We start from the raw sequence: 24980 nt of genomic DNA, 5'->3' as shown, positions 1-24980 counted from the left end.
AGGTTTGGGGTGTTCTTTATGTTGGGGGGGGGTCACTAGGTTGGGGGTGTTCTTTATGTTGGGGGGGTCACTAGGTTTGGGGTGTTCTTTATGTTGGGGGGTCACTAGGTTTGGGGTGTTTATGTTGGGGTCACTAGGTTTGGGGTGTTCTTTATGTTGGGGTCACTAGGTTTGGGGTGTTCTTTATGTTGGGGTCACTAGGTTTGGGGTGTTCTTTATGTTGGGGGGGTCACTAGGTTTGGGGTGTTTTTTATGTTGGGGTCACTAGGTTTGGGGTGTTCTTTATGTTGGGGTCACTAGGTTTGGGGTGTTCTTTATGTTGGGGTCACTAGGTTGGTTGTGTTCTTTATGTTGGGGGGGTCACTAGGTTTGGGGTGTTCTTTATGCTGGGGGGGTCACTAGGTTTGGGGTGTTCTTTATGTTGGGGGGGTCACTAGGTTTGGGGTGTTCTTTATGTTGGGGGGTCACTAGGTTTGGGGTGTTCTTTATGTTGGGGGGGTCACTAGGTTTGGGGTGTTCTTTATGCTGGGGGGGTCACTAGGTTTGGGGTGTTCTTTATGTTGGGGTCACTAGGTTTGGGTGTTCTTTATGTTGGGGTCACTAGGTTTGGGGTGTTTATGTTGGGGTCACTAGGTTGGGGGTGTTCTTTATGTTGGGGGGGGTCACTAGGTTTGGGGTGTTCTTTATGTTGGGGGGGTCACTAGGTTTGGGGTGTTCTTTATGTTGGGTGGGTCACTAGGTTTGGGGTGTTCTTTATGTTGGGGGGGTCACTAGGTTTGGGGTGTTCTTTATGTCGGGGTCACTAGGTTTGGGGTGTTCTTTATGTTGGGGTCACCTGAACTGTAGTCGCTGTGATATCACCTAATACCCGCAGGGGGAGCTCTCCGCACTAACGAGCCGTATACAGGCTGCACTGTGATCACGTGTAGCTATGAACCACGCCCCTCTAGCAGCACAGAACACGTGACATTCATACATCCCCAGCCCGTTCAGTGAACACAGGCAGAGCTCAAGGAGATGAGGGGGCGTGTACTTGAGATAAAGGAGGCGTGTACCTGAGATGAGGGGGCGTGTACGTTCCCTCCCCCTTGCTTTAGCTTCGGAGAGCTGAAGGGGGAGCGGACGTAAGTCTGCACGGGGCGTACATTTCCACCTCACACCGCCATTTTGTTGGAGTCTGCAGTGTCGCGGGTCCCGCACTCTGGTGCCCCCTGGTGTCTGTGCCGGAGAGCGGATGTGCAGCACACGTGGGAAGATGGAGCTGCTGGCGGCGGAGCTGTACCGGGTGCAGGCGCTGAAGTTCGGCAGCTTCACCCTGAAGAGCGGGATCCTGTCCCCCGTGTACTTCGACCTGAGGGTGATCGTGTCCCACCCGGCGCTGCTCAACCAGGTGCGGGGGGAGGAGGGGCAGATATGGGGCAATAGGGGGGGAGGAGGGGTAGATATGGGGCAATAGAGGGGGAGGAGGAGGCACTGGATGCAGGGGGCAATAGAGGGGGAGGAGGGGCACTGGATGCAGGGGGCAATAGAGGGGGAGGAGGGGCACTGGATGCAGGGGGCAATAGAGGGGGAGGAGGGGCACTGGATGCAGGGGGCAATAGAGGGGGAGGAGGGGCACTGGATGCAGGGGGCAATAGAGGGGGAGGAGGGGCACTGGATGCAGGGGGCAATAGAGGGGGAGGAGGGGCACTGGATGCAGGGGGCAATAGAGGGGGAGGAGGGGCACTGGATGCAGGGGGCAATAGAGGGGGAGGAGGGGCACTGGATGCAGGGGGCAATAGAGGGGGAGGAGGGGCACTGGATGCAGGGGGCAATAGAGGGGGAGGAGGGGCACTGGATGCAGGGGGCAATAGAGGGGGAGGAGGGGCACTGGATGCAGGGGGCAATAGAGGGGGAGTAGGGGCACTGGATGCAGGGGGCAATAGAGGGGGAGGAGGGGCACTGGATGCAGGGGGCAATAGAGGGGGAGGAGGGGGCACTGGATGCAGGGGGCAATAGAGGGGGAGGAGGGGGCACTGGATGCAGGGGGCAATAGAGGGGGCGGGGGAGGCACTGGATGCAGGGGGCAATAGAGGGGGAGGAGGGGGCACTGGATGCAGGGGGCAATAGAGGGGGAGGAGGGGGCACTGGATGCAGGGGGCAATAGAGGGGGAGGAGGGGGCACTGGATGCAGGGGGCAATAGAGGGGGAGGAGGGGGCACTGGATGCAGGGGGCAATAGAGGGGGAGGAGGAGGCACTGGAGGCAGGGGGCAATAGAGGGGGGAGGAGGAGGCACTGGAGGCAGGGGGCAATAGAGGGGGGGAGGAGGAGGCACTGGATGCAGGGGGCAATAGAGGGGGGGGAGGAGGAGGCACTGGATGCAGGGGGCAATAGAGGGGGGGGAGGAGGAGGCACTGGATGCAGGGGGCAATAGAGGGGGGGGGGAGGAGGAGGCACTGGATGCAGGGGGCAATAGAGGGGGGGGGGAGGAGGAGGCACTGGATGCAGGGGGCAATAGAGGGGGGGGGAGGAGGAGGCACTGGATGCAGGGGGCAATAGAGGGGGGGGGAGGAGGAGGCACTGGATGCAGGGGGCAATGGAGGGGGAGGAGGAGGCACTGGATGCAGGGGGCAATGGAGGGGGAGGAGGAGGCACTGGATGCAGGGGGCAATGGAGGGGGAGGAGGAGGCACTGGATGCAGGGGGCAATGGAGGGGGAGGAGGAGGCACTGGATGCAGGGGGCAATGGAGGGGGAGGAGGAGGCACTGGATGCAGGGGGCAATGGAGGGGGAGGAGGAGGCACTGGATGCAGGGGGCAATGGAGGGGGAGGAGGAGGCACTGGATGCAGGGGGCAATGGAGGGGGAGGAGGAGGCACTGGATGCAGGGGGCAATGGAGGGGGAGGAGGAGGCACTGGATGCAGGGGGCAATGGAGGGGGAGGAGGAGGCACTGGATGCAGGGGGCAATGGAGGGGGAGGAGGAGGCACTGGATGCAGGGGGCAATGGAGGGGGAGGAGGAGGCACTGGATGCAGGGGGCAATGGAGGGGGAGGAGGAGGCACTGGATGCAGGGGGCAATGGAGGGGGAGGAGGAGGCACTGGATGCAGGGGGCAATGGAGGGGGAGGAGGAGGCACTGGATGCAGGGGGCAATGGAGGGGGAGGAGGAGGCACTGGATGCAGGGGGCAATGGAGGGGGAGGAGGAGGCACTGGATGCAGGGGGCAATGGAGGGGGAGGAGGCGGCACTGGATGCAGGGGGCAATGGAGGGGGAGGAGGCGGCACTGGATGCAGGGGGCAATGGAGGGGGAGGAGGCGGCACTGGATGCAGGGGGCAATGGAGGAGGTGGGGCACTGGATGCAGGGGGAAATAGAGGAGGGGGGCACTGGATGCGGGGGTCAGTAGAGGAGGGGGGCACTGGATGCGGGGGTCAGTAGAGGAGGGGGGCACTGGATGCGGGGGGGCAGTAGAGGAGGAGGAGGAGGCACTGGATGCGGGGGGCAGTAGAGGAGGGGGGCACTGGATGCGGGGGGCAGTAGAGGAGGGGGGCAGTAGAGGAGGAGGAGGCACTGGATGCGGGGGGCAGTAGAGGAGGGGGGCAGTAGAGGAGGAGGAGGCACTGGATGCGGGGGGCAGTAGAGGAGGAGGAGGCACTGGATGCGGGGGGCAGTAGAGGAGGAGGGGGCACTGGATGCGGGGGGCAGTAGAGGAGGAGGGGGCACTGGATGCGGGGGGCAGTAGAGGAGGAGGGGGCACTGGATGCGGGGGGCAGTAGAGGAGGAGGGGGCACTGGATGCGGGGGGCAGTAGAGGAGGAGGGGGCACTGGATGCGGGGGGCAGTAGAGGAGGAGGGGGCACTGGATGCGGGGGGCAGTAGAGGAGGAGGGGGGCACTGGATGCGGGGGGGCAGTAGAGGAGGAGGAGGCACTGGATGCGGGGGGAAGTAGAGGAGGGGCACTGGATGCGGGGGTCAGTAGAGGAGGGGGGCACTGGATGCGGGGGGGGCAGTAGAGGAGGAGGAGGCACTGGATGCGGGGGGCAGTAGAGGAGGGGGGCAGTAGAGGAGGGGGGCAGTAGAGGAGGAGGAGGCACTGGATGCGGGGGGCAGTAGAGGAGGAGGAGGCACTGGATGCGGGGGGCAGTAGAGGAGGAGGAGGCACTGGATGCGGGGGGCAGTAGAGGAGGAGGGGGCACTGGATGCGGGGGGCAGTAGAGGAGGAGGGGGCACTGGATGCGGGGGGCAGTAGAGGAGGAGGGGGCACTGGATGCGGGGGGCAGTAGAGGAGGAGGGGGGCACTGGATGCGGGGGGCAGTAGAGGAGGAGGAGGCGGCACCTGGATGCGGGGGGCAGTAGAGGAGGGGGCACTGGATGCGGGGGGCAGTAGAGGAGGAGGAGGAGGGGGGCAGTAGAAGTGTAGAGAGCTGCAGTGTTCTTGGGGAGCACAGGATCCTGTAGTATGTATCCGAGCCTCCAGGAGTTAGATACGTGTATCTGACCCTGTGATCACCCTCTGACCCCGTTTCCCTCACAGGTCGCTGACCTCCTCTACCAGACGGCTCAGGATGCCGGCGTACAGTATAACACGGTGTGTGGCGTCCCGTACACCGCCCTCCCGCTCGCCACCGTGATCTGCACATCTCACCTGATCCCAATGCTGATCCGCAGGAAGGAGGCCAAAGATTACGGTGAGTGTTCTGGATCATGTGACCTTGTGGTGTTGGGTCACATGACATCCCGCAGTCGCCTCCTTTATTCTTCTATTGTAGGCACCAAGCGTCTGGTGGAGGGCGCCATCACCCCCGGGGAGACCTGTCTGATCATCGAGGATGTGGTGACCAGCGGCTCCAGCGTCCTAGAGACGGCGGAGGTGCTGAGGAGGGAGGGGCTTCAGGTGACGGACGCCATTGTGTTGGTGGACAGAGAGCAGGGCGGGCGGGAGAAGTTGGCGCAGAGCGGTGTCCGGCTCCACTCCATCTGCACGCTCTCCCAGCTCATGGACGTCCTGCAGCGACTCGGGAAGGTGGACGCCGAGATGGTGGAGAACGTCGGCCGCTTCATCACCGAGAATCAGGTGACGGCTCCGGTCCAGGCGCCCCTAAGCTCCGCCCTCAGCTACTCTGCCCGCGCCGCCCTCCCCGACACTCACCCCATGGCCAAGCGGCTGCTGCTCCTCATGGAGAAGAAGGAGAGTAACCTGTGCGTGTCGGCCGACGTCACGGACTCTGCGGAGCTCCTCCGGTTGGCTGCGGAGCTGGGCCCCTCCATCTGTATGCTGAAGACCCACGTGGACATCCTGAGGGACTTCACCCCCGACGTCTCCTCCCAGCTCCGGGCGCTCGCCCATCAACACCAATTCCTCATCTTCGAAGATCGCAAGTTTGCAGATATCGGGAACACGGTGAAGCATCAGTATGAGGGTAATGATCTGTCCTGCCTCCACTCCTGTCCTCCGGGGGGCGCTGTCACATGACTCCTTTTTCACAGGTGGAGTTTTCAAAATCGCGTCATGGGCCGATGTAGTGAACGTCCATGCTGTGCCCGGCCCGGGGGTGGTACAAGGCCTGCAGGCGGTGGGTGAAGAGCTGGGGAGAGGCTGCCTGGTCATTGCTGAGATGAGCTCCAAGGGGTCGCTGGCTACTGGAGGATACACCAAAGCGGCTGTAAGTAATGGCGGCGGGGGTCAGAGGGTCATCAAGGGGACAGATGGGGTCCGGCCGAGCCTTGTCTCCCCATTATTAAAGGGGATATTAAAAATATATATGACAGCTGCAGTTCTACAAACAACCTGTGGATAGGGGTGGCGCTGTTTTAGAAAAAAAAAAAAAAATTATATATATATATATATATATAATTTTTTTTTTTTTTTTCTAAAACAGCGCCACCCCTATCCACAGGTTGTTTATAGAACTGCAGCTCAGTCATATTTACTTCGATAGAGCTGCAGTACCAGACTCAATCTGTGGACACAGGGTTGTGCTATGTTTGCAAGAAAGTAGAAAAATTCTACTTTCTTGCAAAAAAAAAAACAACACAGCACCACTCCTGTCCACGGGTTGTGTCTGGTACTGCAGCTCAGCTCCATTCGCTTCATTGGAGTTGAGCTGCAGTACCAGACACAACCTGTTGACAGAGATGGCGCTGGCTTTTCAAGAAAGTAGAAACATTTTGCTTCTTCAAAGCGAAAAACAGCGCCACTCCTGTCTACAGGTTATGTGTAGTACTACAGCGCAGTACAATTCACTTCAATACCACACACAACCTGTCTATAGGGGTGGTGCTGTTTTTTTTTTTTTTTACTACAAGAAAGTAAAAAAAAAATTAAATAATATTCCTACTTCTTTCTTGCAAAAAACAGCGCCATCCCTTTCCACAGGTCGTGTGTAGTACTGCAGCTCATTCACTTTCAATGGAGCCAAGTTGCATTACCACATACAGCCTGTGGACAGGAGTGGCGCTGTTTTAAAAAAATAAATAAATAAAAAAAAAAGTGTTTTTCGAATTCTCTAATATGCAGCTTTAAGATGTCTGTGGCCAATGGTTCTGACCTGACTTGTTTCCCGCAGGTGGCTCTGGCGGAGGAGCACCCCACCTTTGTGTTCGGCTTTATCTCCGGCGGTAAAGTGAGCGAGCGGCCGCAGTTCCTGCACCTCACCCCAGGAGTCCAGATGCAAGCGGGAGGTGAGTGATGTGAAGTTATACGGAAAGAAGATGGATGCCCGGTGCCTGTTTTTCTGCGTGTTTCACCTTCGGGTGGCAGCACGGGGATCAGGTGGGACAAGCCTATCTAAGGACACCAGTGGTCTCTAAAGTGCTGCCCTCCAGATGTTGCAAAACTACAACTCCCAGCATGCCCGGACAGCCGTTGGCTGTCCGGGCATGCTGGGAGTTGTAGTTTTGCAACATCTGGAGGGCCGCACTTTAGAGACCACTGGTGCATAAAATGTGATGACGTCTCTTTGCCTCTCACAGGAGACGCTCTGGGTCAGCAGTACCAGACCCCGCATGAGGTCATCGCTAACAAGAACTCTGACATCATCATCGTGGGCCGCGGCATCTTGTCGTCGAACAAGCGCCTGGAGGCTGCGGAGTTGTACCGGCGGGCCGGCTGGGAGGCGTACATGGCCAGGATCGGCGGTGGTGGCGGTAAATGAGGCTTGTCCCCCTGCAGGTGGCGCCAGAGCTCAGCGGCTGACCTGGAGACTGTTCACACGCGGCAGAAGAGCGCGCGCTTACACCTGCAACTATATCCGGAGAACCGCATATTCCCTGTCATTGCGCACGTCTCGCTGTATTAACGATTTTTTATTTTTCCATAATGACTGTAGATCGAAAAGTTCTGCAGCTTCCTAATAGATGACATTTCCAGGTACTGACAGCAAGCGCAGATCTTGAAATGGAGGCATTCAGCGGACCAAAAGTTTAGCCGCAATAACTTCTTTCCGACCGCGCAGGATTCTGCAGACTGGATAACACTGTAACGAACCCTCAGCTGTGAGAAGTATTTTCTTTGGATGGGTTATTATCAGTGTTTCCTAACCAGTTGGCCTCAAGCTGTTGCAGAGACTACAACACCCAGCATGCCAACATATTTATCAACAGCTGGAGGTCGACAGTTTGGAGACCACTGATCTAGTCTGATGCACTGTAACAAATCCTCAGTCTTGTCCCCCTGAACTCCGCTCTAGTATAATGTATCACTCCCATCATCTTTTCCTGCTTGTAAACTAGAATGTTCCAGTCACTGACAGCAATCGGTGATCTTGCGTTTTTTTTTTTTTTTTTTTTTAAATAAGGAAAAGACAATAAATTTGCCAAATCATCCTCTGGGTCTGTGAATCTGTGTTTGGGGGGGGGGTGTGTATTACCGCCATTCCTAGCAGAATACACACCGCTATACCCCACTAACCCTGCAATGTCATTCTGGCAGCAGGAAAGCAATGCATACCGCGCCAATCTTGCCATTCGTAATGACGGTGGTGAACTTTGCAACATCGATCTGCAATCTGGGTGTGTGATTAGTGGATTTTGTCTATGCAGGTGTTTTCCAACCAGTGTGCCTCCAGCTGTTGCAAATCTTCAACTCGCAGCATGCCTGGATGGCCAACGGCCTCCAATTTTAACCCCTTAAGGACCGGAGGTTTTTCCGTTTTTGCATTTTCGTTTTTTGCTCCTTGCCTTTAAAAAATCATAACTCTTTCAAATTTACACCTAAAAATCCATATGAGGGCTTATTTTTTGCGCCACCAATTCTACTTTGTAATGACGTCAGTCATTTTACCCAAAAATCTATGGTGAAGCGGGAAAAAAAATCATTGTGCGACAAAATTGAAAAAAAAACGCTGTTTTGTAACTTTTGGGGGCTTCCGTTTCTACGTAGTACATTTTTCGGTAAAAATGACACCTGATATGTATTCTGTAGGTCCATACGATTAAAATGATACCCTACTTATACAGGTTTGATTTTGTCGGACTTCTGGAAAAAATCATAACTACATGCAGGATAATTAATACGTTTAAAATTGTCATCTTCTGACCCCTATAACTTTTTTATTTTTCCGTGTATGGGGCGGTATGAGGACTCATTTTTTGCGCCGTGATCTGAAGTTAACGGTACCATTTTTGCATTGATAGGACTTATTGATCATTTTTAAATGATATAAAAAGTGACCAAAAATGCACTATTTTGGACTTTGGAATTTTTTTGCGCGCACGCCATTGACCGAGCGGTTTAATTAATTATATATTTTTATAATTCGGACATTTCCGCACGCGGTGATACCACATATGTTAATTTTTAATTACACTTTTTTTTTTTAATTGGTTTCATAAGAAACCAGTGATCAACGATTCTGCCGCATGACTGCTCATGTCTGGATCTCAGGCACTGAGCAGTCATTCGGCGATCGGACAGCGAGGAGGCATGAAGGGGCCCTCCCGCTGTCCTGTCAGCTGTTCGGGATGCCGCGATTAGCCGCGGCTATCCCGAACAGCTCGACTGAGCTAGCCGGGAACTTTCACTTTCACTTTTAGCCGCGCGGCTCAGCTTTGAGCGCGCAGCTAAAGGGTTAATAGCGATCGGCGCTGCGCGCTATTAGAGGCGGGTCCCGGCTTCACTATGACGCCGGGCCCGCCATGATATGACGCGGGGTTACTGTGTAACCCCGCGTTATATCAGAAGAGCAGGACCAAGGACGTACCGGTACGTCCTTGGTCCTTAAGGGGTTAAAGGGGTACTCCGGTGGAAAACTTTTTTTTTTCTTTTTTTAAAATCAACTGGTGCCAGAAAGTTAAACAGACTTGTAAATTACTTTAAATGAAATATTAATCCTTCCAGTACTTATTAGCTGCTGAATACTACAGAGGAAATTTTCTTTATGGAACACAGAGCTCTCTGCTGACATCACGAGCACAGTGCTCTCTGCTGACATCTCTGTCCATTTTAGGAACTGTCCAGAGTAGGAGAAAATCCCCATAGTAAACATATGCTTCTCTGGACAGTTCCTAAAATGGACAGAGATGTCAGCAGAGAGCTCTGTGTTCCAAAAAAGAAAATGATTTGCTCTGTAGTATTCAGCAGCTAATAAGTATTGGAAGGATTAAGATTTTTTTTAAGAGAAGCAATTTACAAATCTGTTTAACTTTATGGCACCAGTTGATTAAAGTCTTCCACCGGAGTACCTCTTTAAGGTCTAGTGTGGTAAATGTGACACAGCTAAGTCAACATCCCCCGTTTTGATGGGCAGAGGTGGAGCGGGCGCACTGTGTAATTATCAGTGGGTTGGGTGGGGATTGCAGGACGCAGCCACCGGTGATGTCATCACTACGGCCGCCACTGGGAATGATTAACCCTAACCGGACCGGGAGTGATCTCCCCAATTCCTCCCCAGTATGGGCGGGTGGACACGGTTATAATCTCTGCTTACAGTCACTTAGTGAATAAAACCAGGGTGCCTGCAGCTGTTGCAATACTACAGTTCCCAGCATGGCCAAAGTTTTTCTTTTTCTGGAACTTTTTATGAGATCTTTCCAGCAGGGGGCGCTGTGCACCTTACAATCTGCAGCAGAGAAGCCGGTCTGCTGAACGCCATCTGAGTCTATACCAGGGTGCCTCCAGCTGTTGCAAAACTACAACTCCCAGCATGCTGGGAGTTGTTTTGCAACAGCTGGAGGTTCCACAACAGAAATGCACCTGCTGGCGACTATACAGCCTTTATTAATTTAATGTTATTTGCAATGATTTCAGCAGAATATTAAAATATTTCTCTCGTACTAAAAACCCGAAACAGTGAAAAGAAAAAAAATCCAGGAAAGGCGGTAAAAACGGCGACCAAGGAAAAAAGCCGCACTGGCCGGAAATACAAAAATAATCTGCGTAAGAAACGGTGGACCGAGGGTTCTGCGCAACGGTCCGCTCTACAAACATCCTCTGTGGTCAGCATAAAGGGGGCCCCCACATTATACAACCGAATGATAAAATATTATCTAGAAAGAATAGAGCCACCCAAGTCACGTATAATGGTCCCCATACAGCAGTGCCACTGTATTATACTCCAGAGCTGTACTCACTATTCTGCTGGTGAGGTCACTGTGTACATACATTACTTATCCTGTACTGATCCTGAGTTATATCCTGTATTATACCCCAGAGCTGTACTCACTATTCTGCTGGTGAGGTCACTGTGTACATACATTACATTACTTATCCTGTACTGATCCTGAGTTATATCCTGTATTATACTCCAGAGCTGTACTCACTATTCTGCTGGTGAGGTCACTGTGTACATACATTACTTATCCTGTACTGATCCTGAGTTATATCCTGTATTATACTCCAGAGCTGTACTCAGGATAAGTAATGTAATGTATGTACACAGTAACCTCACCAGCAGAATAGTGAGTACAGCTCTGGAGTATAATACAGGATATAACTCAGGATCAGTACAGGATAAGTAATGTAATGTATGTATACAGTGATCTCACCAGCAGAATAGTGAGTGCAGCTCTGGAGTATAATACAGGATATAACTCAGGATCAGTACAGGATAAGTAATGTAATGTATGTACACAGTGACCTCACCAGCAGAATAGTGAGTACAGCTCTGGAGTATAATACAGGATATAACTCAGGATCAGTACAGGATAAGTAATGTATGTACACAGTGACCTCACCAGCAGAATAGTGAGTGCAGCTCTGAAGTACTAGGGGCCAGTAATATGTATACAGTGACTCTGCTGTACAGAGATTATACGTGACTGTATAATGTGAAGTCAGAGGTGACACAAAAGAAAACATCCCTTTAAAATAGAAATATTCCCAGTCGATAATGTCTTCTTTCCCAGAGTCCTGAGCGGCACATCTGCTCTGTCTGGAGGCCACACTTACACATCAGCCCTGTCTCCATTATTGCCGCATTATTAGGCAGATTTGCCATTCAGGGCTTCTGGGATGAACCATTTGCCCCTTTGACATCCTCAGGTCATCGCCATATCACAGAAGCGGCGCGGTTGTAATGTGTAAATGTCGCGGTGCCGGATTCACCGCTCACTGTGGCCACCATATTTGTTTGCTGTATCCCAAGCAGCATGGGCGCCCATGATGGAGAATCCCGCGTACCTTGACCCTGATTAGTCCCGATCTAGTCACTAATATAAAATCCTAAATCATCTATGTGGCACTTTGTGGGTTAATCTCACGGGCGGCGGCGCCCTCAGTCGGGTTAGGACACGGACCGGCTGGCGGTCGGACTCCTTCAGTGTAGGATCCAGGAGGCGGCCGCTCTAAGTCAGCTGCGCCCGGTAGAAGTCTATAAAATGTGCAAATAAGCCGAATGGCGGCCGTCGCTGGTCCGCTCTGCTGACGCCCACACAGCGCCCTCTAGGATAGGGTAAGTGCAGCGCTCATCCTGCACCTCAGTCTATATCGTCCGCGAGTCTGAATCCATTGGACGTCCCGTTGTAGGATTTACCCATCATGCTGTACATCTCATCTACGTTGTGGGTGGAGATCGGCTGGCGGTAAAGCGGGTTGGCTGCCTGTTGGGAGAACAGACACATGGCGGTTAATGTACGCAAGATGGCGGCGTGATGGTCACATGATCTACAGCCTTCACTCACCATCTCATACTTGGCTCTGGATCGCTCACTCTGAAACCGTGCAAACTCGCGGCGATCGTGGACGGTCACCAGAAGCTTCCAGACTGCCAGGAGCACCAGACCAACCAGCAATATGCTGCCCACCACCGCCAGCAGCACCGTCAAGGCATCGGGGGCACTGGCGCACACTGTGGGGAAACAAGAAAGAATGGTAAGCAAAACACTGGGTGATTCCCAGCCAGGGTGCCCCCAGCTGTTGCAAAGCTATTAAATAAATATATACATACAAATATATACATATCTATATATTGTCATAAATGTTGGCGCCCCTGAAATTGTTCTATAAAATGAAGTATTTCTCACAGGAAAGGATTGCAGTAACACACGTTTTGCTATACACATGTTTATTCCCTTTGTGTGTATTGGAACTAAACCAAAAAAGGAGGAAAAAAGCAAATTGGACATAATGTCACCAAACTCCAAAAATGGTCTGGACAAAATTATTGGCACCTTAGCTTATATTTGGTTGCACACCCTTTGGAAGAAATAAGTGAAATCAGTGTCTTCCTATAACCATCAATAAGCTTCTTACACCTCTCAGCCGGAATGTTGGAGCACTCTTCCTATAAGCATCAATAAGCTTCTTACACCTCTCAGCCGGAATGTTGGACCACTCTTCCTATAACAATCAATAAGCTTCTTACACCTCTCAGCCGGAATGTTGGACCACTCTTCCTATAACCATCAATAAGCTTCTTACACCTCTCAGCCGGAATGTTGGACCACTCTTCCTTTACAAACTGCTCCCGGTCTCTTATTGGAAGGCGCCTTTTCCCAACAGTAATTATAAGATCTCTCCACAGGTGATCAATGGGATTTAGATCTGGACTCATTGCTGACACTTCAGAACTCTCCAGAGCTTTGTTGTCATCCATTTCTGGGGCTTTTTGATGTATGTTTGGGGTCATTGTCCTTCTGGAAGACCCAAGATCTCGGACACAAACCCAGCTTTCTGACACTGGGCTGTACAGTGCGACCCAAAATCCATTGGTAATCCTCAGATTTCATGATGTCTTGTACACATTCAAGGCCCCCAGTGCCAGAGGCAGCAAAACAACCCAAAACATCACTGACCTCCCCCATATGTCACTGTAGGTACTGTGTTCTTTTCTTTGTAGGCCTCATTCCGTTTTCGGTAAACAGTAGAATGATTTGCTTTACCAAAAAGCTCTATCTTGTCTCATCTGTCCACAAGACGTTTTTCCAGAAGGATTGGGGTCCTCCTGGATCTCCTCCATAGTGGGGTCCTCCTGGATCTCCTCCATAGTGGGGTCCTCCTGGGTCTCCTCCATAGCGGGGTCCTCCTGGGTCTCCTCCATAGCGGGGTCCTCCTGGGTCTCCATAGTGGGGTCCTCCTGGATCTCCTCCATAGTGGGGTCCTCCTGGGTCTCCTCCATAGCGGGGTCCTCCTGGATCTCCTCCACAGTGGGGTCCTCCTGGATCTCCTCCATAGCGGGGTCCTCCTGGGTCTCCTCCACAGAGTTTCATTTCATGTAAATGTCTACAGATATTCAAGCTGTCCTGCAGGCTCAGGGAGCATCAGTGTCAGCGCGAACTATCTTTGGAACTTGTTTGGGGCTGCTTATCCACCATCCGGACTATCCTGCATTGACACCTTTCATAAAGGTTTCTCTTCCGTCCACGCCCAGGATGATTAGCTACAGTGCCATGGGTTGTAAACTTCTTTATAATGTTGTGCACTGTGCACAAAGGCAAATCTAGATCTCTGGAGATGGACTTGTAACCTTGAGAACCAAAATTGTGGAAAAATATCAACAATCTCAAGTCTCATAAGACAGTTCTCTTCTCCTCTTTCTGTTGTCCATGCTTAGTGTGGTACACACAGACACACAAGGCAAAGACTAAGTGAACTTCTCTCCTTTTTATCTGCTTTCAGGTGTGATTTTTATATTGCCCACACCTGTTACTTGCCCCAGGTGAGTATAAAGGAACATCACATGCTTGAAACATCTTATTTTTCCACAATTTTGAAAGGTGCCAATAATTTTGTCCAGATCATTTTTGGAGTTTGGTGACATTATGTCCAATTTGCTTTTTTTCCTCCTTTTTTGGTTTAGTTCCAATACACACAAAGGGAATAAACATGTGTATAGCAAAACGTGTGTTACTGCAATCCTTTCCTGTGAGGAATACTTCATTTTATAGAAACATTTCAGGGGGGCCAACATTTATGGCCATAAAACTAATATATATATATATTTATATAAAAAAAATAAAAATACCGGGAACCATTAAAACTTAGTTTAAAAATAGTGACATTTATCTAAAGAATATAACCATTTCGACCTCCACCAGTATTTGTACAGCACCACAGTTTTTGTTTGTATTTTACCACTGTGATTATTGAAAAAAATAAAATAAATAAATTTATTATATATATATATATATATATATATATATATATATATATATACATATATACATATATACATATATACACACACACTCTCTCTCTAATATATACACTGCTCAAAAATATAAAGGGAACACAAACAACACAATGTAACTCCAAGTCACTGACACTTGTGTGAGGTCCCACTGTCCACTCAGGAAGAACACTGATTGACAATCAATTTCACATGGAACAGACAACAGGTGGAAATTATAGGCAATTAGCAAAACACCCCCAATAAAGGAGTGGTTCTGCAGGTGGTGACTACAGACCATTTCTCAGTTCCTATGCTTCTTGGCTGATGTTTTGGTCACTTTTGAATGCTGGCGGTGCTTTCACTCTAGTGGTAAAATGAGACGGAGTCTACAACCCACACAAGTGGCTCAGGTAGTGCAGCTCATCCAGGATGGCACATCAATGCGAGCTGTGGCAAGAAGGTTTGCTGTGTCTGTCAGCGTAGTGTCCAGAGCATGGAGGCGCTACCAGGAGACAGGCCAGTACATCAGGAGACGTGGAGGAGGCCGTAGGAGGGCAACAACCCAGCAGCAGGACCGCTACCTCCACCTTTGGCAGTGCTCCTCCTGCTCCTTGTTGCACAGAGCCCTGCAAAATGACCTCCAGCAGGCCACAAATGTGCATGTGTCCACTCAAACGGTCAGAAACAGACTCCATGAGGGTGGTATGAGGGCCCGACGTCCACAGGTGGGGGTTGTGCTTACAGCCCAACACTGTGCAGGACGTTTGGCATTTGCCAGAGAACACCAATATTGGCAAATTCGCCACTGGCGCCCTGTGCTCTTCACAGATGAAAGCAGGTTCACACTGAGCACATGTGAGTCTGGAGACGCCGTGGAGAACGTTCTGCTGTCTGCAACATCCTCCAGCATGACCAGTTTGGCGGTGGGTCAATAATGGTGTGGGGTGGCATTTCTTTGGGGGCCTCACAGCCCTCCATGTGCTTGTCAGAGGTAGCCTGACTGCCATTAGGTACCGAGATGAGATCCTCAGACCCCTTGTGAGACCATATGCTGGTGCGGTTGGCCCTGGGTTCCCCCTAATACAAGACAATGCTAGACCTCATGTGGCTGGAGTGTGTCAGCAATTCCTACAAGAGGAAGGCATTGATGCTATGGACTGGCCGCCCATTCCCCTGACCTGAATCCGACTGAGCACATCTGGGACGTCTCGCTCCATCCACCACAGACTGTCCAGGAGTTGGCGGATGCTTTAGTCCAGGTCTGGGAGGACATCCCTCAGGAGACCATCCTCCACCTCATCAGGAGCATGCCCAGGCGTTGTAGGGAGGTCATACGGGCACGTGGAGGCCACACACACTACTGAGCCTCATTGGGACTTGTATTAAGGACATTACATAAAGTTGGATCGGCCTGTAGTGGGGTTTTGATTCTGAGTGACTCCATATCCAGACCTCCAGGGGTTAATACATTTGATTTCCATTGATAATTTTTGGGTGATTTTGTTGTCAGCGCATTCAACTATGTAAAGAGGAAAGTATTTCAAACGATTAGTTCATTTATTTAGATCTAGGATGTGTTTTCTTAATTTTTTTGAGCAATATATATACAGAAATGTCGGAGTCCAGTCCTATCTGGGATATATATCTCCATTTATCTATATATCCCAGATAGGACTGGACTCCGACATTTCTGTCTCAAGCAGATATGTAATGATTACAGGTGAGGTCTGATTAGACACTGGGTCTAACCACAAGAGGGCAATAGAGTGCTTCCTCCACTGGCCTATAAAAAAAAAGGCTCTCAGAGGCTACTTTTGGGTAGTGTACATCTTGGTGAAAGAGCGGTGACTGGTTGACATGCTCAGCCATATGTGCAGGACATCCTGCGGACACGTGTGTCGCCTCTTCTAGCTGTTTGAGAGCCTCCATGTATCCCAACTGTATCCTGTATCCAGGCTGGAGTACTACAGCCTCCATGTATCCCATCTGTATCTCATCTTGTATCCAGGCTGGAGTACTAGAGCCTTCATGTATCACATATGTATCTCATCTTGTATCCCAGCTGGAGTACTAGAGCCTCCATGTATCCCATGTGCATCTCATCTTGTATCCAGGCTGGAGTACTAGAGCCTTTATGTATCACATATGTATCTCATCTTGTATCCCAGCTGGAGTACTAGAGCCTCCATGTATCCCATCTGTATCTCATCTTGTATCCAGGCTGGAGTACTAGAGCCTTTATGTATCCCATGTGTATCTCATCTTGTATCCCAGCTGGAGTACTAGAGCCTCCATGTATCCCATCTGTATCTCATCTTGTATCCAGGCTGGAGTACTAGAGCCTTCATGTATCCCATGTGTATCTCATCTTGTATCCCAGCTGGAGTACTAGAGCCTCCATGTATCCCATCTGTATCTCATCTTGTATCCAGGCTGGAGTACTAGAGCCTCCATGTATCCCATCTGTATCTCATTTTGTATCCAGGCTGGAGTACTAGAGCCTCCATGTATCTCATCTTGTATCCCAGCTGGAGTACTAGAACCACCATGTATCCCATCTGTATCTCATCTTGTATCCCAGCTGGAGTACTAGAGCCTCCATGTATCCCATCTGTATCTCATCTTGCATCCCAGCTGGAGTACTAGAGCCTCCATGTATCCCATCTGTATCTCATCTTGTATCCCAGCTGGAGTACTAGAGCCTCCTTTCTATTGTAGTTTTCCCCAATAATCTCCTTTTCCTCTAATATTGTCATCACTTCCATAGATCATTACAGTCACATAGAAAGTTCTATTTGATTCCAACAACTTCTTCCTGGTGCGTTATGTTTTTTTGTCAGGCAGAAGTAGTAGAGTTGGATACATCTGCAGATGTTATATACTGTCTGAACCCCTCCCCTGAGGACCGACCAATCACCTGGTTCCCCTGTAGATGTTATATACTGTCTGCCTGCACCCACCCCCGAGGACTGATCACTTACCTGGTTCCCCTGTAGATGTTGTATACTGTCTGACCCCCCCCCCCCCCAAGGTCTGACCACTTACCTGGTTCCTCTGTAGATGTTATATACTGTCTTTCTGCCTGCACCCACCCCCGAGGACCGACCAATCACCTGGTTCCTCTGTAGTTATTATTATTTACTGTCTAATTGACCCCAACTCCATGGACCGATCACTCACCTGGTTCCTTCAGTGCAGTCAGGACGGATTTCCCATTCGGGTCCTCGGAGTAGGTGAACCTCATCACACATTCATTCTCCGTCTTGTAGACGCACAGAACGGCCTCAGGGTTGTCCGTGTCTGAAAGACAAAATAAAAGCATAAAGATAACACCAATGACTGTGGGCGGATCTGGGGGCCCCCTATTGTAATATATGTTAAATCGTAAAGGGCTGATCATCCGGGATGAGCGCTGCTACCGAGGTACGAGGCCCACAGTACCTCCTGCCCATTACAACTGCTGCGCTGCACTCCCATTATGCACCAGTAGGTGTCTCTGTGCGGATGAACAGCGCAGGCGGCAGCTGTCCTCATCTGTGTCTATGGCACACGCCAGGACGAGGCTTCCAGCTTGGCCCAAAACTCTAAACATCAGCAAAACAGAAACATTTGCGCCGAATTCCTGCAGTGACAGCTCCCAGGATTCCTGCCGCGGGAGGGGGAGGGGTCAGCGCGGGATAATGAGCGCAACTATAGGGACACTGGAATTCCAGCACATTCCAGCAGCTTCCTGTCAAGACATATGGAGTCCATTAGGTCAGAAGAGACCGAACAAGCAAGAAGTTAAAAACAAGACCTAATAAAAAAGAAAATAATATATATAGTCCCAGAGACCGCTGTGACGAGGCGTGCGCCCGCCCCAACCCAGTACTCTACACGACTGCGCCCTGTGAGAACCTGAAGGGTACGCACTCCATGGCGAGCGGCCACGGTAATATCCACTTCAAATTCCTCACCCTCAGGAGCGGCGCACGTCAGTGACATAAATAGGAGAATTAGTGTGCAAACATCTGCTGCAAAACTACAACTCCCAGCATGCATGGACAGCCAACGGCTGTTCAGGCATGCTGGGAGTTGTAGTTTTGCAGCAGAAGGGAAGCCACAGGATCTAGTCCCGTGGTCTGCAAACTGTGGACCTCCAGCTGTTGCAGTTTGGAGACCACTGATCTAGTCTGAAGCATTGTAACAAATCCTCAGCTGTAAGAAGTTTTGTCTTGACCCTATGATCTGAACACAGCAGCACAAATCTCTTTTCTCCACTACAATGTATCACAATGTAATCTCTGTATCTCACATACAATGTATCACTCCCATCATCCCTGATCCCAGGAGCTGACAATCTAATCTGTCACATACAATGTATCACTCCCATCATCCCTGACCCCAGGAGCTCACAATCTAATCTCCTATCATACAATGTATCACTCCCATCATCCCTGACCCCAGGAGCTGACAATCTAATCTGTCACATACAATGTATCACTTCCATCATCCCTGACCCCAGGAGATCACAATCTAATCTCCTATCATACAATGTATCACTCCCATCATCCCTGACCCCAGGAGCTCACAATCTAATCTCCTATCACATACAATGTATCACTCCCATCATCCCTGACCCCAGGAGCTCACAATCTAATCTCCTATCATACAATGTATCACTCCCATCATCCCTGACCCCAGAAGCTCACAATCTAATCTCCTATCACATACAATGTATCACTCCCATCATCCCTGACCCCAGGAGCTCACAATCTAATCTCCTATCATACAATGTATCACTCCCATCATCCCTGACCCCAGGAGATCACAATCTAATCTCCTATCATACAATGTATCACTCCCATCATCCCTGACCCCAGGAGCTCACAATCTAATCTCCTATCACATACAATGTATCACTCCTATCATCCCTGAACCCAGGAGCTCGCAATCTAATCTCCTATCATACAATGTATCACTCCCATCATCCCTGACCCCAGGAGCTGACAATCTAATCTCCTATCACATACAATGTATCACTCCCATCATCCCTGACCCCAGGAGCTGACAATCTAATCTCCTATCACATACAATGTATCACTCCCATCATCCCTGACCCCAGGAGCTCACAATCTAATCTCCTATCATACAATGTATCACTCCCATCATCCCTGACCCCAGGAGATCACAATCTAATCTCCTATCATACAATGTATCACTCCCATCATCCCTGACCCCAGGAGCTCACAATCTAATCTCCTATCACATACAATGTATCACTCCCATCATCCCTGACCCCAGGAGCTCACAATCTAATCTCCTATCATACAATGTATCACTCCCATCATCCCTGACCCCAGAAGCTCACAATCTAATCTCCTATCACATACAATGTATCACTCCCATCATCCCTGACCCCAAGAGCTCACAATCTAATCTCCTAACATACAATGTATCACTCCCATCATCCCTGACCCCAGGAGCTCACAATCTAATCTCCTATCACATACAATGTATCACTCCTATCATCCCTGAACCCAGGAGCTCGCAATCTAATCTCCTATCATACAATGTATCACTCCCATCATCCCTGACCCCAGGAGCTGACAATCTAATCTCCTATCACATACAATGTATCACTCCCATCATCCCTGACCCCAGGAGCTGACAATCTAATCTCCTATCACATACAATGTATCACTCCCATCATCCCTGACCCCAGGAGCTCACAATCTAATCTCCTATCATACAATGTATCACTCCCATCATCCCTGACCCCAGGAGCTCACAATCTAATCTCCTATCATATAATGTATCACTCCCATCATCCCTGACCCCAGGAGCTCACAATCTAATCTCCTATCATACAATGTATCACTCCCATCATCCCTGACCCCAGGAGCTGACAATCTATTCTCCTATCACATACAATGTATCACTCCCATCATCCCTGACCCCAGGAGCTCACAATCTAATCTCCTATCATACAATGTATCACTCCCATCATCCCTGACCCCAGGAGCTCACAATCTAATCTCCTATCACATACAATGTATCACTCCCATCATCCCTGACCCCAGGAGCTCACAATCTAATCTCCTATCACATACAATGTATCACTCCCATCATCCCTAACCCCAGGAGCTCACAATCTAATCTCCTATCACATACAATGTATCACTCCCATCATCCCTGACCCCAGGAGCTCACAATCTAATCTCCTATCATACAATGTATCACTCCCATCATCCCTGACCCCAGGAGCTGACAATCTAATCTCCTATCACATACAATGTATCACTCCCATCATCCCTGACCCCAGGAGCTGACAATCTAATCTCCTATCACATACAATGTATCACTCCCATCATCCCTGACCCCAGGAGCTGACAATCTAATCTCCTATCACATACAATGTATCACTCCCATCATCCCTGACCCCAGGAGCTCACAATCTAATCTCCTATCACATACAATGTATCACTCCCATCATCCCTGACCCCAGGAGCTCACAATCTAATCTCCTATCACATACAATGTATCACTCCCATCATCCCTGACCCCAGGAGCTGACAATCTAATCTCCTATCACATACAATGTATCACTCCCATCATCCCTGACCCCAGGAGCTCACAATCTAATCTATCACATACAATGCATTTCTCTCATCATCCCTGACCCCAGAGCTTACTATCTAATATCCAACTTTTCAGGTTGTGATGGGAGTTGTAGTTTTGCAAACAGCTGTAGGCACACTGGTTGGGAAGCAGTTTTTTGCGCTACCACAATGATTGGTGCATTATAAAGCAGGAGAGGGATGTGCAGTGTGAACGCAGCTCTATGAGTCTTTATAAAGGGTGCGATAAAGTGCAGGACACAATGTATCTGTACAAACCGGTGTTTCCCAACCAGTGTGCCTCCAGCTGTAACAAAACTACAACTCCCAGCATGCCCGGACAGCCGTTGGCTGTCCGGGCATGCTGGGAGTTGTCGTTTTGCAACAGCTGTAGGCACCCTGGCTGGGAATCACTGATCTAGGTCAGGTCACAGTTTTAGCCTTTACCTGTAATTAATCATCATTTTCGTTCATTGACAGCAAACAGTCCATATAAATGTATCTGAACATCTTATAATACAATGAAGCCATCAGGGGGCGCACAGGAGCCTTACCGAGTGTCTCCACCGTGATGATCTCGTCCTTGCAGAGTTTCTGGCAGGTCTGGTTGTCGGCGAGGCGTCCGGTCTGGTAGAGACGACACTCGATACAGTCCCTGAAACAGACGCAGAAATTTACATGTACAGTCATGGCCGTAAATGTTGGCACCCCTGAAATGTCTCTAGACAATGAAGTATTTCTCACAGGAAAGGATTGCAGTAACACATGTTTTGCTATACACATGTTTATTCCCTTTGTGTGTATTGGAACTAAACCAAAAAAGGAGGATAAAAGCAAATTGGACATAATGTCACCAAACTCCAAAAATGGTCTGGACACAATTATTGTCCCCTTAACTTAATATTTGGTTGCACACCCTTTGGAAAAAATAAGTGAAATCAGTGTCTTCCTATAACCATCAATAAGCTTCTAACACCTCTCAGCCGGAATGTTGGACCACTCTTCCTATAACCATCAATAAGCTTCTTCCACCTCTCAGCCGGAATGTTGGACCACTCTTCCTATAACAATCAATAAGCTTCTTCCACCTCTCAGCCGGAATGTTGGATCACTCTTCCTATAACAATCAATAAGCTTCTTACACCTCTCAGCTGGAATGTTGGACCCCTCTTCCTTTACAAACTGCTCCCGGTCTCTTATTGGAAGGCGCCTTTTCCCAACAGTAATTATAAGATCTCTCTACAGGTGATCAATGGGATTTAGATCTGGACTCATTGCTGACACTTCAGAACTCTCCAGCGCTTTGTTGTCATCCATTTCTGGGGCTTTTTGACGTATGTTTGGGGTCATTGTCCTGCTGGAAGACCCAAGATCTCGGACACAAACCCAGCTTTCTGACACTGGGCTGTACAGTGCGACCCAAAATCCATTGGTAATCCTCAGATTTCATGATGTCTTGTACACATTCAAGGCCCCCAGTGCCAGAGGCAGCAAAACAACCCAAAACATCACTGACCTCCCCCATATGTCACTGTAGGTTCTGTGTTCTTTTCTTTGGAGGCCTCATTCCGTTTTCGGTAAACAGTAGAATGATGGGCTTTACCAAAAAGCTCTATCTTGGTCTCATCTGTCCACAAGACGTTTTCCCAGAAGGATTTTGGTTACTCAAGTTCATTTTGGCAAAATGTAGTCTTGCTTTATTATGTCTCTGTTTCAGCAGTGGGGTCCTCCTGGGTCTCCTCCATAGTGGAGTCCTCCTGGGTCTCCTCCATAGTGGGGTCCTCCTGGGTCTCCTCCATAGTGGGGTCCTCCTGGGTCTCCTCCATAGTGGAGTCCTCCTGGGTCTCCTCCATAGTGGAGTCCTCCTGGGTCTCCTCCATAGCGGGGTCCTCCTGGGTCTCCTCCATAGTGGAGTCCTCCTGGGTCTCCTCCATAGTGGGGTCCTCCTGGGTCTCCTCCATAGTGGGGTCCTCCTGGGTCTCCTCCATGGTCTCCTCCATAGCGGGGTCCTCCTGGGTCTCCTCCATAGTGGGGTCCTCCTGGGTCTCCTCCATAGTGGGGTCCTCCTGGGTCTCCTCCATAGTGGGGTCCTCCTGGGTCTCCTCCATAGTGTCTCATTTCATTTAAATGTCGCCGGATAGTTCGCGCTGACACTGATGCTCCCTGAACCTGCAGGACAGCTTGAATATCTTTGGAACTTGTTTGGGGCTGCTTATCCACCATCCGGACTATCCTGTGTTGACACCTTTCATCAATTTTTCTCTTCCGTCCAGGGAGATTAGCTACAGTGCCATGGGTTGTTAATGTTGCGCACTGTGGACAAAGGCAAATCTAGATCTCTGGAGATGGACTTGTAACCTGGAGATTGTTGATATTTTTCCACAATTTTGGTTCTCAAGTCCTCAGACAGTTCTCTTCTCCTCTTTCGGTTGTCCATGCTTAGTACGGCACACAATGCAAAGACTAAGTGAACTTCTCTCCTTTTTATCTGCTTTAAGGTGGGATTTTTATATTGCCCACACCTGTTACTTGTCCCAGGTGAGTATAAAGGATCATCACATGCTGGAAACAATCTTATTTATCCACAATTTTGAAAGGGTGACAATATGTCCAATTTGCTTTTTTTCCTCCCTTTTTGGTTTAGTTCCAATACACACAAAGGGAATAAACATGTATATAGCAAAACCTGTGTTACTGCAATCCTTTTCTGTGAGGAATACTTCATTTTCAGGGGTGCCAACATTTACGGCCATGACTGTATTAATCCATAACCCTCCAACTGCTATGTCCCCCCCCCCCCTGCATAATCTGCATGTTGTAATGGGGGCTGTTTAGGTCTTTACCTTTTTGTTCCACAGGCGTCGGGGCAGGTGGGGCACTTCTCACATGTCTCCCCAAACGCTCCGGGCTGGATGCACTGGCAGCGGCCGCACACACACGTTCCTTTTCCGCTGCACATTCGCCCGTCACTGGACATACAGCTGTCCGTCTCCGTGGTGCAGTTACAGTTTTCACCGATGTAGCCGGCGTGACACTTACACTCCCCGCAGTCACATTCACCATGACCTGCAAGACAGAGTGACCCTTATTACCTGGAAATTACATGCTGGCGACATAGACTGCAGCGCTGTACACACATAACACTCCCATCATCCCTAACCACAGACATTATTGTTATCTCCTATCACATACAATGTATCACTCCCATCATCCCTGACCCCAGGAGCTCACAATCTAATCTATCACATACAATGTATCACTCCCATCATCCCTGACCCCAGGAGCTCACAATCTAATCTCCTATCACATACAATGTATCACTCCCATCATCCCTGACCCCAGGAGCTCACAATCTAATCTCCTATCACATACAATGTATCACTCCCATCATCCCTGACCCCAGGAGATCACAATCTAATCTCCTATTATACAATGTATCACTCCCATCATCCCTGACCCCAGGAGCTCACAATCTAATCTCCTATCATACAATGTATCACTCCCATCATCCCTGACCCCAGGAGCTCACAATCTAATCTCCTATCATACAATGTATCACTCCCATCATCCCTGACCCCAGGAGCTCACAATCTAATCTCCTATCACATTCAATGTATCACTCCCATCATCCCTGACCCCAGGAGCTCACAGTCTAATCTCCTATCACATACAATGTATCACTCCCATCATCCCTGACCCCAGGAGCTCACAATCTAATCTCCTATCATACAATGTATCACTCCCATCATCCCTGACCCCAGGAGCTCACAATCTAATCTCCTATCACATACAATGTATCACTCCCATCATCCCTGACCCCAGGAGCTCACAATCTAATCTCCTATCATACAATGTAT

The 24980-nt window shown here is 49.8% G+C and overlaps 2 protein-coding genes across 2 annotated transcripts; one reads left to right on the top strand and one right to left on the bottom strand.

The window, feature by feature from the left end:
• The first annotated feature begins 1187 nt into the window (after positions 1-1187).
• Positions 1188-7788, top strand: LOC130328302 (uridine 5'-monophosphate synthase-like). The gene is made up of 6 exons (XM_056553439.1): positions 1188-1390; positions 4513-4666; positions 4748-5398; positions 5466-5641; positions 6545-6659; positions 6951-7788. The coding sequence occupies exons 1-6, from the start codon at positions 1235-1237 to the stop codon at positions 7130-7132; spliced, it is 1434 nt and encodes a 477-aa protein (XP_056409414.1). The 5' UTR covers positions 1188-1234; the 3' UTR covers positions 7133-7788.
• Positions 7789-11072: 3284 nt separating this feature from the next.
• Positions 11073-24204, bottom strand: LOC130328303 (integrin beta-5-like). The gene is made up of 5 exons (XM_056553440.1): positions 23967-24204; positions 21678-21778; positions 17705-17824; positions 12096-12262; positions 11073-12014 (listed from the first exon to the last, which is right to left on the bottom strand). The coding sequence occupies exons 1-5, from the start codon at positions 24098-24100 to the stop codon at positions 11892-11894; spliced, it is 645 nt and encodes a 214-aa protein (XP_056409415.1). The 5' UTR covers positions 24101-24204; the 3' UTR covers positions 11073-11891.
• Between the last annotated feature and the right edge of the window lie 776 nt (positions 24205-24980).

The sequence above is a fragment of the Hyla sarda genome, unplaced genomic scaffold (genome assembly GCF_029499605.1).
Source record: "Hyla sarda isolate aHylSar1 unplaced genomic scaffold, aHylSar1.hap1 scaffold_3055, whole genome shotgun sequence".
NCBI lineage: Eukaryota > Metazoa > Chordata > Amphibia > Anura > Hylidae > Hyla > Hyla sarda.
This window is presented reverse-complemented; position numbering and strand designations above follow the sequence as displayed.

Bases quoted from the DNA above. Each gene is read 5' to 3' on its own strand.
- LOC130328302 (XM_056553439.1), top strand. From the start codon at position 1,235: ATGTGCAGCACACGTGGGAAGATGGAGCTGCTGGCGGCGGAGCTGTAC. The intron at 1,391-4,512 runs GTGCGGGGGGAG...TTTCCCTCACAG, and splicing joins ACCCGGCGCTGCTCAACCAG to GTCGCTGACCTCCTCTACCA. The intron at 4,667-4,747 runs GTGAGTGTTCTG...CTTCTATTGTAG, and splicing joins GAAGGAGGCCAAAGATTACG to GCACCAAGCGTCTGGTGGAG.
- LOC130328303 (XM_056553440.1), bottom strand. From the start codon at position 24,100: ATGTCCAGTGACGGGCGAATGTGCAGCGGAAAAGGAACGTGTGTGTGC. The intron at 21,779-23,966 runs GTAAAGACCTAA...CGTCTGTTTCAG, and splicing joins GACGCCTGTGGAACAAAAAG to GGACTGTATCGAGTGTCGTC. The intron at 17,825-21,677 runs GTAAGGCTCCTG...TTTGTCTTTCAG, and splicing joins CATCACGGTGGAGACACTCG to ACACGGACAACCCTGAGGCC.